The sequence below is a fragment of the Rhinoraja longicauda genome, chromosome 21 (genome assembly GCF_053455715.1).
Source record: "Rhinoraja longicauda isolate Sanriku21f chromosome 21, sRhiLon1.1, whole genome shotgun sequence".
Classification (NCBI taxonomy): domain Eukaryota; kingdom Metazoa; phylum Chordata; class Chondrichthyes; order Rajiformes; family Arhynchobatidae; genus Rhinoraja; species Rhinoraja longicauda.
The window spans coordinates 12,186,889-12,203,590 of NC_135973.1; the positions used below are offsets into that span (position 1 = coordinate 12,186,889).

Sequence of the window (16,702 nt, forward strand, 5' to 3'; positions counted from 1 at the left end):
CAGGAGAACAGGTGCCAGTTCGGTTGCAAGAGATAGTGTTTTGGATGACCTTGTAGATGGACACTAGGACTTTGGAGACTGGCTAGGCTGAGAAAACAAAAGGTTTCAGCATCTGATGAGGTGAGGCAGGTATGGAATCGGTTGGCAGTAGGTGGTTTTGACAAGGATGTTAATATGTGTGAAACTAAACCTGACCTCCGAGGTGTCACCAAAGTTGAAAGGAGTCTGATTCACTTTCAGCCACTTGGTAAGCAGCTGATGGAATCAGTGCAGGGTGAAAGGAGTTTGTGATGGGGACTGAAGGCATTGACATCTTCATATACCTAAGTACTTGAGAACAGATAGACATTAACAAAAGCAGCTAAGGTAGGAAGGGAAGTTAGGTGGTCAGTTTAAGTTTATGTTCATAAGCCATAGGAGCAGAAATAGGCCATTAGCCCATCGAGTCTACTCTGCCATTTAATCATGGCTGACTTTGATTCTTGATTAGTAAGGGCATCCGAGGTTATGGGGAGAAGGCAGGAGAATAGCATTAAGAGGGAAAGATAGATCAGCCATGATTGAATGGTGGAATAGACTTGATGAGCCGAATGGCTTAACTCTGCTCCTCGAACTTATGAACATCTATCTTTCCCTCTCAACCCCATTCCCCTGCCATCTCCCCGTAACCTTTGGCACCCTTACTAATCAAGAAGAAGAATTTATTTGAGAGGATGCAGTCACTGGATAAGTTGGTGGGTTCATTTGACACGCTGAGTGTGCAAAGGCCGTTAGGGAAGATTAAATAAAAACTAGAGTAAGATTGAGGTTGGGCTTGGGGGAACCATAAACATTTGGCCAAGGAGGAACGGTGGAAGAAACCCTTTGTGACAAAGAATCCATGAGCTCACACTTTTCATTATTTCAAGTGTTTAATTGTCATATGTACCAGCAACGGAATAATGAAATTCTTACTTGCGACAGCATAACAGGCCAGTAAACACAATACACAGATAATATATAATAAACAAAAATTAAATAAAGTAATAACCCGAATACCAGTGCAAACAAAACCCAAAGTCTTTAGTGTAACCAAATACTATTTAAGGTATGCTGGAGAACTACCTTAGCTGACTATCCCAACATTTTAGAAACAGTTAGACAAGTTACATGGATAGGACAGGTTTGGAGGGATATGGACCGAATGCGGGTAGGTGGGACTTGTGTAGCTGGGACATGTTGGCCGGTGTGGGCAAGTTGGGCCGAAGGGGCCGTTTCCACACTGTGTCACTCCATGACGTCTACGAGAAGCGCCCTGGACAGAGTTGACAAGATGAAAAAAAAGTCGAGAGCTAACTCTGCCGTTCAGCACTTTCAAACAAGAAGATGAGAGGGCCTTTGGTGAATAGTGATGAAACAAACAGACTGAGAGGGACTGGCAGAGGCAGGGCCGAATAGACAGAGAAACAGTCATGGAGAGTGAGTCAGAGCAATTGGAAAGAAAATGGCAGATGTAGCACGGTGGCACAGCAATTGAGCTGTCCAGAGATCCGGTTTCAATCCTAACTATGGGTGCTGTCTTTACGGAATTTGTGCGTTCTCCCCGTGACCTGCATGGGTTTACTCCGGGTGCTCCGTTTTCCTCCAACACCCCAAAGAGGTACAGGTATTGGCTTCTGCAAAATTGTAAATTGTCCCGAGTGTGTGCAGGATGGTGTTAGTGTGCGGGGATCGCTGGTCGGGACCTAGTCAGTGGGCCGAAGGGTCTGTTTCCACTCTGTACCTCTAAACTAAACTAAGCAAAACAAAAATGATGGGCAGGCTAGTCATAAGATTACACTGAGTAGAAAGACTCAAACAGATGTCACCTGTTGGAGTTTCAAGTAGAAGACAAGACACCAGCCCAGCTGCAGATGGAGTTGTAGACAGGTTTGCTGTGGAGATTGGCCAATGTGGTTTCCTGTACACTGAAAGCATGTTTTAAGTTCATGCTCCACTAAGATAGCGGGACGCATGAGGCGTTGCATGAGCCTACTTATTGCACCTCGTATAAATAGATCAATAAAACTCACTCAGAAAACCACCGCTGCAAATATACCAGACCTTCCAATAAGGTGACATGCTAGAAAGAACGTGACATCATTAAATATTCCATTCGCACCATTTGAGTGTGAAGTACATAATTACTCACAGTATTTTTAACCTTCTGCTGCTCTGGGGAATTCCACCTCCTTGGATCAACTGCTTTCAAAACGCTTTAATTATCACTAATTAGATCCTTTAATTAATTAGCTACATTCTTGTGAGAACCAGCCTTATTTTCATAATAATAAAACAAATAAATGTGACATAGTTTCAATCCACATTTCTCATAAATGATCATTTCCTTTTATTGTCTGTAATTCAATTTCTGTTGAAATCTATTCCAGAAGAGTTCAAAGCAGTGAGTTGCACTGTTTTTGGGTTTTTTTTAATCAAAAAGATTTATTCAAATATTAAAATAATATATACAATACAATAAAACCAAAACAGAACCCACCACCAGAATACTATACAAACAAATATACCAATTGAAACTATTATACAATTATATTACAATCCCCATCCAGGATACATCCAATCCCCCTGCGGTGCCCAGCGGTCCCGGAAATCCCCCAGGGTGCCCGTGGACAGCGCATAGTCCCTCTCCAACACCACCCGGGCGCGGATGTAACCCCGGAAAAGGGGTAGTGTGTTGCACTGTGGTGGTAGTGCCCAGTGGAATGAACATTGCCAATCTGAGTCTGTAACTCAAGAGTCAAAGTTGGATTTGAGTTTATGATTGTTGCGTGTACTGTGGTACAGTGAAAAGTTCTTGCCTGCTATCAGGCAATTTACTCTAGGCTTTTAGACTTTAGAGATGCAGCGCGGAAACAGGCCCTTCGACCCACTGAGTCCTCGCCGACCAGAGATCACCCCACACATTAGCACTATGCTACACAGTAGCCAATTAACCTACAAACCTGTACATCTTTGGAGTGTGGGAGGAAACGCGAGCACTCAGAGAAAACCCCGCGCAGGTCACAGAGAGAACGTACAAACACCGTATGGACAGCACCCGTAGTCAGGATCGAGTTTGGGTCTCTGGCGCTGTAAGGCTGCAACTCTACCGCTGCGCCACCGTGCTGCCTAATTTAATGGTGTGAAGATGTAAAATGTGTTGTCGAGCTGTTAAGTGAGTTAATCGAGTAAATGGGATCTTGGCATAAGAGTATGAACCAGGTGATATTTTCCCCATTTTCCATTTTAGGATGGGAGAAACGATATCCTGCAGTCTGACGGCGACCTCGTGTTCTGATGGGGGCAAAGGTTTCGCTGAGTGCAGCTGTCAACTCTACCAAGAATATGGGATTTCACAGGACAGGTACAGCATGAACATGATGACCAAGATCAAGGAGGTCGAGAACAGCAGTGTGGACTGCCCGGAGTTTGACACAACAAAACACAGTGAGTATGAATGCCAGAAGATTCAGATGATGGATAGGAAGGCATTAGTCTGGCCCATCTAAACATGACAGGACAGGGATACCATGGGAGAGAGGTTGCTCTTGCATAGCCCCCGAAATACTCCCCTCTGTCTACCTTGCTTGTCACTCTCTCCCTCTCTGTCTCTGTCTGTCTTTGTCTCCCCCTTTATCTCTTCTCCCCACTCTCCCCATTTATGTTGAATTCTCTTCCCATTCCACACTCTCTCCATCTCTTTCTCTCTGTCAGTCTGACCTATTGTCTATTGTCTATTGTCTTTCCTCTTTTTCCATCTCAGTTTCTCCTATCCTATTGTGTTTCAACTGCATTTTAAGAGGGGCAGCACGGTGGCGCAGCGATAGAGTTGCTGCCTTACAGCGCCAGAGACCCGGATTAGATCCTGACTACGGGTGCTGTCTGTACGAAGTTTGTACGTGCTCCCTGAGATTGCATGGGTTTTCTCTGAGTGCTCGGGTTTACTCCCAACACCCCAAAGACGTACGGGCTTGTAAGTTATGTGGCTTCAGTAAAAATAGTAAATTGTTCCTGTAAAGTGTGTAGGATAGTGCTAGTGTACGAGGTGATCACTGGTTGGTACAGACAGTGGGCCGAAAGGCCTGTTTCCGTGCTGTATCTCTAAAGTCAAGAGTGTTTTATTGTCATATGTCCCAGATTGAACAGTGAAATTCTTACTTGCTGCAGCACAAGAGAATATGTAAACATAGAACACTGTAGACAATATGATAAACGAGAGAGAAAAAAAAGTTCAGTGCGTATATATACACTTACTCACAAGTGCACACACACACACACACAAATATATATATATATATATACCCTACCCTAAGGTATAATTCATCAGAATCAGAATCAGAATCAGAATAACCTTTATTGTCAGCCAAAAAAAACAAGTCTTTTGGACGAGATTTTGTCACCCAAAGTCCAACAATAAGAGCAATAAAAATAAGCAATTACACACACACACGCAATCACAAACCAACACAAAAAACACAAACAAAAGAGAAACATCCATCACAGTGAGTCTCCTCCAGTCACCTCCTCACTGTGATGGAAGGCCAGAATGTCTTTTCTCTTCCCCTGCTGTCTTCACCCGCGGTCAGGCTGCTGAAGTTGCCACGTTCCAGGCCGTGCCGGACGGTGAAAGGTCCTGAACTTTGTGGGGAAAGCTCTGTGGGGAAAGCACTTCCTATTCTTCTTTCCAACTTAACTTCTCGGATTTTGCATAACCACTGTTAGTCTTAACAATTAGTTACACTCCACTCAACCATATACTGTAGGTCCACCCACCTTCCCACCATCCTCCTTGCAGCTGAACTTAAGGGGAACCTGTGAGCTGGAGTATTGATGCCTCCATGTGTTATAATTCAAACTTTTAATTGAAACTTTTCTCTCCCCCAGTTAAACCTATTGCGCCGTTCAGTCTTAACGTCTCACACACACCGCCCTGTGAGACGTACAACTTCACTTGGCAGATGGCCTACGAGACTAATTACATTCAGAAATTTGAGTACGAGCTGAGATACCAGAGGACACAAGATAACTGGGAGGTAGGACTGTAGTCTAATCTTTTCTGACAGTTAATGATAAGGTTTAATCTTCCAGAGCTTCTGGCCATTACACCAGTGTGCCACAGTCTCACAATTCATAATGGATGACAGTTCTACTAACCAACTGCAAACAGTGATTCTCTCTGGAGTATGGCTCCATAGACACAATTCTCCGCAGAATAAGGGTTCCACATGCGCTGATAATAGACACAAATGCTGGAGTAACTCAGCGGGTCAGGCAGCGTCTCTGGAGAAAAGGAATAGGTGACGTTTCGGGTTGAGACCCTCCTTCTTCCACACGCACTGCATGTTAATGCAGCAGAATTCTACAGCCACGAGCTGTCTGTCCGTGGGCGTGGGGAAGAGAGTGGAAGTTTTGTTGCCTCCATCACAGTGAGGGGGTGTTTGGAGTCACTGTGATGGACGTTTGTGTTGGGGTTATGTGTCTTGTGTTCTTTTTTTTTCTACGACTGCTATGTAGTTTCGTTCGGTACTTCGGTACCGAACGACAAATAAAGCTCTGTTATACCTGTTATAGGGAACAGGTACCATAGAAAGCGACTCTTAGTGGAGTACGGTTCCACAGACACTACAGTGTAGAGATACAACGTCATCAGATAACGGGTTGTATATATTGACAGCCACATGAGTACTGTTCCAGAGTGACTTTAACTGCGGAATATTTCCACAGACAATGAAGGTCATTGGGGTACAATACGACAAGACAATAACTTTCACAACAGTCTGACGAAGGGTCTCGACCCGAAACGTCACCCATTCCTTCTCTCCAAGATGCTGCCTGCCTGACCCGCTGGAGAAATACTCCAGCATTTTGTGATAACTTTCACAGGTGACTTTAAATGATTTACATTTTCTTAGATAGTGGCTTTCACTGAAGCATGTTGCCGCCAATGCTAACTCTCACAGATTGGGGAGGGGCCGGGGGAGTGAGGAGAGAATGGGATTACATTTACTTTATTCCTTTGCAACATGTGGCTGCTTTGCATCCCTGTGGAACAAAAGATGGCTATAAAAAAAAGACAAAGCCAATGGATTATGAGGATAAACCAGAAGAGAATAAAAAGACAGACAGAGCTTCTCCAAGTTTATAACAAGATGGAAGGTAGCCAAGGTAAATGTCCATCCATCAGAGAATGCCTGGGGAATTTGTGATGGGAATGGAAGAAATAACAGAGATATACAATAGCATAAATTGCAGCACTTCTCATGGTAGAGTACGTTAGAATAATCAGGACAAAAGGAAGGGTAGATCCTAAAACAACTATCATCACCAGAGGAAAAGTACTGGGCAAACTAATGATGGCTTCGGTACTTAAAAGAGAGTATGCAGAGGTAATGTAAGATAAGAAAATAACTGCAGATGCTGGTACAAATCGATTTATTCACAAAATGCTGGAGTAACTCAGCAGGTCAGGCAGCATCTCGGGAGAGAAGGAATGGGTGACGTTTCGGGTCGAGACCCTTCTTCAGACAGAGGTAATGGATGCATTAGTTGGGATCTTACAGTGTTCTCTTGATCTGGAATGATCCCAGTGAATTAGAAAACCACATGACCTTGTTGAAAAAAAGGAGGAAGACAGGAAACTGTGGGGCAATTGGCCAGATATCTGCCATTGGGAAAACACAGGAACCCCTATTATTAAGCAAATAGCTTTCAGGTGCAGTAAACTAGTGAGGCCTATGGAATATTGGCCTTTATTGTGAATAGAATGGAGTTTAAAAGCAGGGAAGTCTTGCTGCAACTCTGCAGGGCATTGATGAGACCCGACCTGGAATATCGTGCACAGTTTTTGGCTCCTTATTTAAGTCATAAGGTCATACGTGATAGGAATAGAAATTTGGCCATTCGGCCCATCAAGTCTACTCCGCCATTCAATCATGGTTGACCTATATCTCTCTCCTAACGCCATTCTCCTGTCTTCTTCCTGTAACCTCTGACACCTGTACTAATCAAAAATCTATCTATCTCTGCCTTCAAAATATCCAACTGACTTGGCCTCCACAGCATTCGGTGGCAAAGAATTCCACAGATTCACCACCCTCTGACAAAAGATGGATTGAAGAGGGATACTGGCATTGGAAGCAGGGCAGATGGGGTAACCTTTTAATAGGGTATGGGGAGAGAGCAGGACATGGGGTGAGCGTGGACTGGCCATGTATGTGCTGGAACACTTGACGATCCCATGTTGATGAGCCTTGAGGCTGACTGTCTTCCTGCAGCTCCCTCTGGTGGTGGCTTCAGGTATTCTTCATTCTGCCCTCCTGTTCCCAGATCTGGGGCTTGGTCCATGTCAAACTAAAGGTGTGACCATGCTTTCCTCCCATCTTGAAAAGGGACAGCTAAAAGGAAAGCCAAAGTGGGATGAATATGGAGATCGGACTTGATATGGTGGGGAGCTGTCGATGGAACGAAAGATGATACTGATCTGAGTCTTGAGAATTCCCCTTCTTGTGGTTCTAATTCTGACATGAACTCATGGCCTTGAGTTGTAAAGCAAGCGTTGGAGGACTAACTAGAGATGAAAAGACAGATGGTGTGAGACAAATGGATTGTAGACAGCAATGTGCTGTGAGAGCAGCGGCGGCTGCTTTTGGAGGTCCCGAGTGGCCCGGAGGGTTCGGTCCCTTCCTTGAGGGATCAGGCCCTACCCTGAGATCAGCCCCTGCCCTGAGATCAGCCCCTGCCGTGAGACATCAGGCCCTACCCTGAAGGATTGGTCCTTACCTTGAGGGATTGCTCCATTTCTCAAGGGTTGCCCCCCCCCCCCCCCCCGTTCTTGAGGGATTGGTCTTCACTTCGAGGGATCAGCCCCTCCTCTGAGAGATCGGTCCTTATCTTGAGGGTTCAGTCCTTATCTTGATGGATCGGTCCCTTTCTCAAGGGTTGATCCTCCTATCCTCAGGGATTGATCCCTACTTCAAGGGATTGGTCTCTGCCTCAAGAGATTGGCCTTTATCTCGAGGAATTGGTCTTTACCTCGAGGGATCGGCCCCTACCCCAAGGCATCGGTCCATATTTGCCGATGATCGGCAAATTTGCCGATGATACAAAGCTAGGTGGCAGTGTGAACTGTGAGGAAGATGCTATGAGGTTGCAGGGTGACTTGGACAGGTTGTGTGAGTGGGCGGATGCATGGCAGATGCAGTTTAATGTGGATAAGTGTGAGGTTATCCACTTTGGTGGTAAGAATAGGAAGGCAGATTATTATTTGAATGGTGTCAAGTTAGGAAAAGGGGACGTACAACGTGATCTGGGTGTCTTAGTGCATCAGTCACTGAAAGGAAGCATGCAGGTACAGCAGGCAGTGAAGAAAGCCAATGGAATGTTGGCATTCATAACGAGAGGAGTTGAGTATAGGAGCAAAGAGGTCCTTCTGCAGTTGTACAGGGCCCGAGTGAGACTGCACCTGGAGTACTGTGTGCAGTTTTGGTCTCCAAATTTGAGGAAGGATATTCTTGCTATTGAGGGCGTGCAGCGTAGGTTTACTAGGTTAATTCCCGGAATGGCGGGACTGTCATATGTTGAAAGACTGGAGCGACTGGGTTTATATACACTGGAATTTAGAAGGATGAGAGGGGATCTTATCAAAACGTATAAGATTATTAAGGGGTTGGACATGTTAGAGGCAGGAAACATGTTCCCAATGTTGGGGGAGTCCAGAACCAGGGGCCACAGCTCTGCCTCAGAGGGCAGTGGAGGCCAATTCTCTGAATACATTCAAGAGAGAGCTAGATAGAGCTCTTAAGGATAGCGGAGTCAGGGGGTATGGGGAGAAAGCAGGAACGGGGTACTGATTGAGAATGATCAGCCATGATCACATTGAATGGTGGTGCTGGCTCGAAGGGCCGAATGGCCCACTCCTGCACCTATTGTCTATTGTCTATATTTCGAGGGACTGGCCCCTGCCTCTAGCGACTATGGCCCCTGCCTCTTGGGACTATGGCCCCTGCCTCTAGAGACTGGCCCCTGCCTCTAGGGACTGGCCCCTGCCTTGAACGATTGGTCTCTTTGGGATGCTGAAATGGGAGGAGTAAGGAAGCTGAGCAGCCCCCTCCAGTGGCTGCTTCCAGCAACTGCCGCTTCTGCTCACCCATCCCACGTACGTTTGATCAACATCATCAGCTCAGTATTCAGCGTTATGCATCTCGACTGAATATAGGGTGGCAAGTTGGAAACCATAATTGAGTGAAGGTGGAGCGGGGATCTGAGGATCCTTCTAACCGCAGGGTTTCTTTAGCATGATACCCCCTATGGTGCACTCCCCATTTGTACTCCCTCACTGGAAGTCCAGTGCTTCCTCATTACCCTCACTCCATGCACCTCACTCCAACAGCAATACCCCCTACCACAGTTTTTTTTTAACCAAAAATAAATTTAATCAATTATTTACAAGAATATGTACAATACAAAACAATACCAACAAACCCACCACCATAGTACAAAGTAAAACAAATATTCTTTAAATATCAAATGTACTGAGTATTAAACAATCATGTTACAATCCTTGTCAAGGATACATTCCACCCCCCGCGGTGCCCAGCGGTCCCGGAGATCCTGTAGGACGCCCGTAGACAGCGCATAGTCCCTCTCTAGTACCACCTGGGCACGGATGTAACACTGGAAAAGGGGCGGGCAGCCGGCTCGGGCAGAGCCCACTTCAGCCTGGCGCCGTGACTCGCGGATGGCCAGCTTGGCCAGGCCCAGGAACAACCCAACCAGGACATCTTCAGCCCCACCCTCTTCCCTACGCACAGGGTGTCCAAAGATGAGGATGGTGGGTGGGAAGTGCAGCCAGAAGGCAAGGAGCAGCCCCTTTACAGGAGCACCCCTTACCAGAGTACAGCATATCCTCAGCGCTGAGCCTTGCCATGTTTCCTCAGTACTGCCCCACTGACAGTGTGGCCCTCCCTCAGTACTGCACCACTGACAGTGTGGCCCTCCCTCAGTACTGCCCCACTGACAGTGTGGCCCTCAGTACTGCCCCACTGACAGTGTGGCCCTCCTTCAGTACTGCACCACTGACAGTGTGGCCCTCCCTCAGTACTGCCCCACTGACAGTGTGGCCCTCAGTACTGCCCCTCTGACAGTGTGGCCCTCCCTCAGTACTGCAACTCCCTCTTGACTCCGAGGTGAGTGGGGAACTCCCCACTGAGCAAGGTTGATCACATCCACAGTTAAATGTTAGGAAGCTGCCCATTTCCAAATGGAGATGAGTTAAACCAGGGAAGTGACGAGTGAGGAATTGACTATTCTCTTCCATCTACAGCTCCAGAAAGTCAAGTACAAAAGAAACAACCAGCGGTTCCTCCAGCTGGTCTCCTCGGAGCTGGTGGGGGGCAAGGAGCACGTGGCTCAGGTTCGCAGCCGGCCTGCCTTGGACACTGACTATCAGGGGACCTGGAGTGAGTGGAGTCGCCCGGTGAAGTGGAGAACAGGTCAGAGGCCCCAAAAGGTCGGGAAGTGGGGTGGGTGTCAAGCGACTCTGAACCTTTGTTCAAAGGGTCTCCACCGTTTACCGAATTACCAAGGGCGGGTTATTCGGTGAGGGGAGAAGGGTGTGGTGAGGGAAGAGGGTGCAGGGGCTGTGTGAAGTATTTGTGAAGGTGGGGGAACAGGGTAGAGGATGACGTTTAAGACAATGTGAGGAGGGCATGAGCACGAATTGGGGATTGTGAGATCGTGGACAGCACATTGGCACAGCGTTGAAGTTGCTGCTTTACAGCACCAGAGATCCTGTTTCCATCCTGACTACGGGTGCTGTCTGCACGCAGTATGTACGTTCTCCCTGTGACCACATGGGTTTTTCCCAGGTGCTCCGGTTTCCTCTCACACTCCAGAAACATGTGAGTTTGCAGGTTAATTGGCTTCAGTAAAATTGTAAATTGTCCCTTGTGTGCAGGATAGTGCTTTAAACTAAACTAAAATAATAAATCAAATTGGTGCCAAAGGGCCTGTTTCCGCGCTGTATCTCTAAAGTCTAAGGTTTAAAGACAGCAGGAAGAGGTGGGATCGGAGGGGTGGGTCATGTTTTAGTGGATGTGGAATGGGTGGGAACGGGATGGGCAGGGAAGGACCTCACTGGATGCCTTGCTGTTCCCATGATGTAAAGGTAGCACTGTTTACTCCCCGGTTCCCTTCCACTCTTAAATGTTTCTTCTTGACTCCACAGTGTTCTCCGATCATCAATAAGGTTAGCGGTCGCTGAGTTCAGCCATCTCAAGAGTCCCACTCTGTCCTCTGCTGTGCAGTCATACCTCCAGTAGGCTGGGAATCTCACTCGGGTTCAGCTCTTCAAAAGTCAGTCCCTCATCCCTGCAGGCATTGTTCCCGATGTTGGGGAAGTCCAGAACCAGGGGTCACAGCTTAAGGATAAGGGGGAAGTCTTTTAGGACCGAGATGAGAAAACATTTCTTCACACAGAGAGTGGTGAGTCTGTGGAATTCTCTGCCACAGAAGGTAGTTGAGGCCAGTTCATTGGCTATATTTAAGAGGGAGTTAGATGTGGCCCTTGTGGCTAAAGGGATCAGGGGGTATGGAGAGAAGGCAGGTACAGGTTACTGAGCTGGATGATCAGCCATGATCATATTGAATGGCGGTGCAGGCTCGAAGGGCCGAATGGCCCACTCCTGCACCTATTTTCTATGTTTCTATGTTTCAGCTGTGAAGCCAAACAACGAGCATGTGTTGGCAGTTTGATAACAGTAGGCCTCAGTGTCCACTGTCTTCTCTGTATGCATTCCCCAGTCAAATGCTTTGAATGTGGTTTAGTTTAGTGCAGTTTAGTTTAATTTAGAGATGCAGCACGGAAACAAGCCCTTCGGACCACTGAGTCCACGCCGACCTGCAGTCACCCAATCACACCAGTTCTAGCCTGCACACCAGGGACAATTTACAGAAGCCAATTAACCTACTAACCTGTACGTCTTTGGAATGTGGGAGGAAACCAGAGCACCTGGAGAAAACCCATGCAGCCACAAGGAGAATGTACAAACTCCATGCAGACAGTACCAGTAATGAGGATTGAACCCGGGACTTTGGCGCTGTAAGACAGCAACTCTACCCGCTGTGCCACTGTGTCGCCCAGGGCAATGGTGACAATTTGTTGCTCAGGCACAGGCCGTCAAGTCCTGGGCAGCCTTTCAGCTTCCTTAGAAAATGGCATTAAACATGTAAACAAAAAAAGCACCACAAGAAACTTGATTTTTTTGTTGTACTTTACAGAGTTGTGCGAAACTGATCTTGACCCGGATGCTCAGATACTGATTGGGTGTGGGGTAATGGCTGTGACCTTCGTTTTTGTCACGGTGATGATAATCAATAAACGTGAAAGGTAAGAGAAGCATTGATCTCCTTCACCATGGCAGACTGTCCTCCCTCATCAGAGTGTAGAAGACCACGTGATCAGACATTACTAATTCCTCGGGGCTTCAGAATACCTCTCTGTTAATCTACTGGTTGTGTCTGCAAAAATGCATAACAAAATAAACACTCGCCAAACCTGCTATCATTTGAACCTCTCTCTCCTGCATTCACCTTCTTCAAGTCTCCTGCACCCTTCTGTGTTCTCTCTCTGACATTGCGCTCTCTTCTCATATGCCCTCTCTCCCGAGAGCTATCACTCAATCCTTCTGATGCCCACTCCAACCATCTCTCTCCTTTATGCTCAATTGTAATCGTGTATAGTCTTTCCGCTGACTGGTTAGCACACAACAAAAGCTTTTCACTGTACCTAAACTGAACTAAAAGCTTTCCTACCCCCTCCGGTAGGAATTCAACAGTGGTGTTGCTGTGATATTTTACAATGAGGATCTCTGAGCCCAGAATAATGCTATTCCCAAATAAGAACCACAGCTTATACTCGAGCTGGGGGAGGTAGATTGATTCAGATCGAAAGCTGGAAATGATGTTTCTCACTGATCCCAGGGGAACTGAAGCCAATGTTACTGCGCTTGAGACCATAGCATGAGAGTGGGGATTGAAGGGATTTGCCAGAATAAGTCCCACATCAACCACAGAAGCACTAAGGGAAAGTAAAGTTCTAAACTTGAGCCAGTGCCAGTAGCCAGCAAATCCATCAAAGAAACCCTGTGCTGGATTCTCCCTCCCCATCACCCTCTTGCTTTTGCTCAATCACATTTCCTCAGGAGGATTCTCATCAGTTAAAGTACAGAATTACCAGCAGAGCTGATAGATTCTAAAAATACCGCTTTGCAGCTGCAACACCCAACCTCAGAGAAACAGAACGTCACATCTGCTCAATCCCCCAGGTTCCACAGTAGCTTACTGTAATATAAATGGTAAATATATATACGTTTTTTAAAACTGCATGTTGCCATTTTCTGAAATAAAAGCAGAAGTGCAGTTCCCATTCTACCAAATAGCCTTTACCCAGAAACGACAACGTATTTTCTCCCTCCAGCCCAACTCATTAGAAACATAGAAACATAGACAATAGGTGCAGGAGCAGGCCATTCGCCCCTTCGAGCCAGCACCGCCTTTCAATATGGTCATGGCTGATCATCCAAAATCAGTACCCCGTTCCTGCTTTCATATCATATCATATCATATATATACAGCCGGAAACAGGCCTTTTCGGCCCTCCAAGTCCGTGCCGCCCAGTGATCCCCGCACATTAACACTATCCTACACCCACTAGGGACAATTTTTACATTTACCCAGCCAATTAACCTACATACCTGTACGTCTTTGGAGTGTGGGAGGAAACCGAAGATCTCGGAGAAAACCCACGCAGGTCACGGGGAGAACGTACAAACTCCTTACAGTGCAGCACCCGTAGTCAGGATCGAACCTGAGTCTCCGGCGCTGCATTCGCTGTAAAGCAGCAACTCTACCGCTGCGCCACCGTGCCGCCCTTATCCCCATATCCCTTGATTCTGTTAGCCCTAAGAGCTCTATCTAATTCTCTCTTGAATACATTCTGCTGTTTATTCCACACAGGGGCACTGTGCTAATCCCGGTAACCCATCTCTTTCTCAATTCTTCGTGTAGCACTTCTAACCAGCATCTCAAACGCAGAACATAGAACAGTAAAGCACAGGAACAGGCCCTTCGGACCACACTGTCTATGCTGAACATGATGCCAAGGCTAACTATTCTCATCTGCCTGGATGTGTTCCACATCCCTCCATTCCCTGCATTTATTAAAGTCCCTGCAAATCATTAACTTGCTACCAAATGTAGGCAAGGTCTCAGCCCAATGGATATTCCAGGTCTGAATTCCACAACCTCTGCATCTTCTTATAAAAGACAGGAAAGTACAGTCAATGCCAAAGGTCAGATCTGGCATGTCCTTATTGAATGGCGTGGACGTCTACTCCATCTCCCCCTCAATCTCTCAGTTTATGCCTGACGAAACTGACCTAACCCTTCTCAGAGTTAATCCTTCTCAAAATTAGTGGACAGGAATACCTTGGATGTTCTCACCTGGACTTCCTGAAGGCATTTGCTAACCCTTCAAGACAGCCAACACTGAAGCTCAAGGTGGACACAAAATGCTGGAGTATCTCAGCGGGTCAGGCAGCATCTCTGGAGAGAGGGAATGGGTGATGTTTCAGTCTCATTCCTTCTCTCCAGAGATGCTGCCTGTCCCGCTGAGTTTCCCCAGCATTTTGTGCCTACCTTTGATTTAAACCACATCTGCAGTTCTTTCCTACTGAAGCTCAAGGACTTGAAGACCAATTACTGAACTGAGTGGGGATCTGGCCATGCAGCAGGGCGGCATGTGGGAAGAAAGGGCAGGTCGTCAAGTAATCAGGGTACGAGTGAAGATATTTGCCATGTCAGGGGTGATCGTGATGGAATCTCTGCCTCACTCCCCTCCAGGCCAGCCACTGCCCATACTCTGCCAGTTGCTTCAAGCACGTAGAGGCTTCCTAGAGGCACGTTAAGGTCGCTGGCCGCAGTACCAAACAGCAGGGTGAATCCAGCGAGCTCTGGCCCTTTAAAGCAAAAAGCAAAGTGCAGGAAGAACTCAGCAGGTCAGGCAGATATCTGTGCAAGGAATGGACAGACATAATTTCAGGTCGGGACCTTACCCAGTTGCACCTTATTTGGATAATTATAATTTAAATGGCAAAGCAATTGGAGAGTACAAATTATATGCAAATCGATGAAAGTACAATGCAGGTTACCAAGGACATGAAAATGAAACAAACACCAGGGTCTATTTCTAGAATTAGAAAGTAGACTTAGTTTCGACTTGTATGAAAACTTGGTTCAGTCTAATGAATCTGGTGACCTCTTTTGGCCACTCTGTTACAAGAAGGATGCAGAGGCACTGGGAAAGATGCACAAGAGAATTTCAAGTAGTGGCTGAATGTTAACCGAGTAGGGCGCCTTAAGTAATGAAAGGCTTTTCGTGGACACTAATCATATGGCCTGTTATGGGTGTGAGCAAGGCAAGTAGCACCCCAGTGTGAGACGATCACAATAAATCCAGTGGACCAGGCAACAGAGACCTTGTCACCCAGAGGATGGACAGAATGCAGAAATGGCTGACACGGACTTATTGAAGGGAATAATATGGATGGATTTAAGGGGATGCTTAGTAAACACGAGGGAAAAAAAGAATAGCAGAAACAGTGATGGGGGAGGAGAGAAGAATGAGAGGAGACTCCACAGGGAGCATAAAACATGGACTATTAGGCTAAACGGCCTCTTTCTGCGCTGGTAATTCCATTAATGCTCAGTATCTCGCTGCTTTAATAGAGGAGGATTGACACACCTCCGGCACACGTGTCAGTACCAGGACTCCAAACACCAGAAAGGTCGACATAAGTCTGAGGAAAGACTTCCAGTGCTGTCTGTGTGGAGTTTGTACTCTCTCACTGGGTGTAAATTGCCCCTAGTTATAGATGAGTGGGTATAGTCTAAGGAGGGGCAGCACGGTGGAGCAGCAGAAGTGTTGCTGCCTTACAGCGCCAGAGACCCAGGTTCCATCCTGAATACAGGTGCTGTCTGTAAAGACTCGGTAGAGTCTTTCCACTAACTGGATAGCGCACAACAATAAAAAAAAAACAATTATTTAAATTATTTTTTTTTAGAGATACAGCGCGGAAACAGGCCCTTCGGCCCACCGAGTCCGCGCTGCCCAGCGATCCCCGCACATTAACACTATCCTACACACACTAGGGACAATTTTTACATTTACCCAGTCAATTAACCTACATACCTGTACGTCTTTGGAGTATGGGAGGAAACTGAAGATCTCGGAGAAAACTCACGCAGGTCACGGGAAGAACGTACAAACTCCGTACAAACGGCGCCTGTAGTCAGGATCGAACCTGAGTCTCCGGCGCTGCATTCGCTGTAAGGCAGCAACTCTACCGCTGCGCCACGTTTTGCACTGTACACATGACAATAATAAACTAAACCTGCACCCTCCGCTCTGCTGCTGCCAATCTCCTATCCCCCCCCATCCGGACCAAACTCAGATCCTGGGGGGACAGGGCTTTCTCCATCGCTGCTCCCACCCTATGGAACTCACTACCCAAAACCGTCAGAGACTCCTCCTCACTCACCACATTCAAAACATCACTGAAGTCTCACCTGTTCAGCACTGCCTTCAACCACTGAAGGTCACCTCACCTTCTGTCCCCTTTCTCTGTTC

General features: G+C 46.9%; 1 protein-coding gene across 1 annotated transcript in view; it reads left to right on the forward strand.

Annotated features, from left to right (window-relative positions):
- Positions 1 to 16,702, forward strand: part of LOC144604244 (interleukin-21 receptor-like) — a 41,463-nt gene that overhangs the window by 12,562 nt on the left and 12,199 nt on the right. The window contains exons 4-7 of the mRNA XM_078418466.1: positions 3,269 to 3,465; positions 4,903 to 5,051; positions 10,340 to 10,508; positions 12,295 to 12,403. Of these exons, the coding sequence (XP_078274592.1) occupies positions 3,269 to 3,465; positions 4,903 to 5,051; positions 10,340 to 10,508; positions 12,295 to 12,403 (624 nt within the window). The remainder of the gene's footprint in view (positions 1 to 3,268; positions 3,466 to 4,902; positions 5,052 to 10,339; positions 10,509 to 12,294; positions 12,404 to 16,702) is intronic.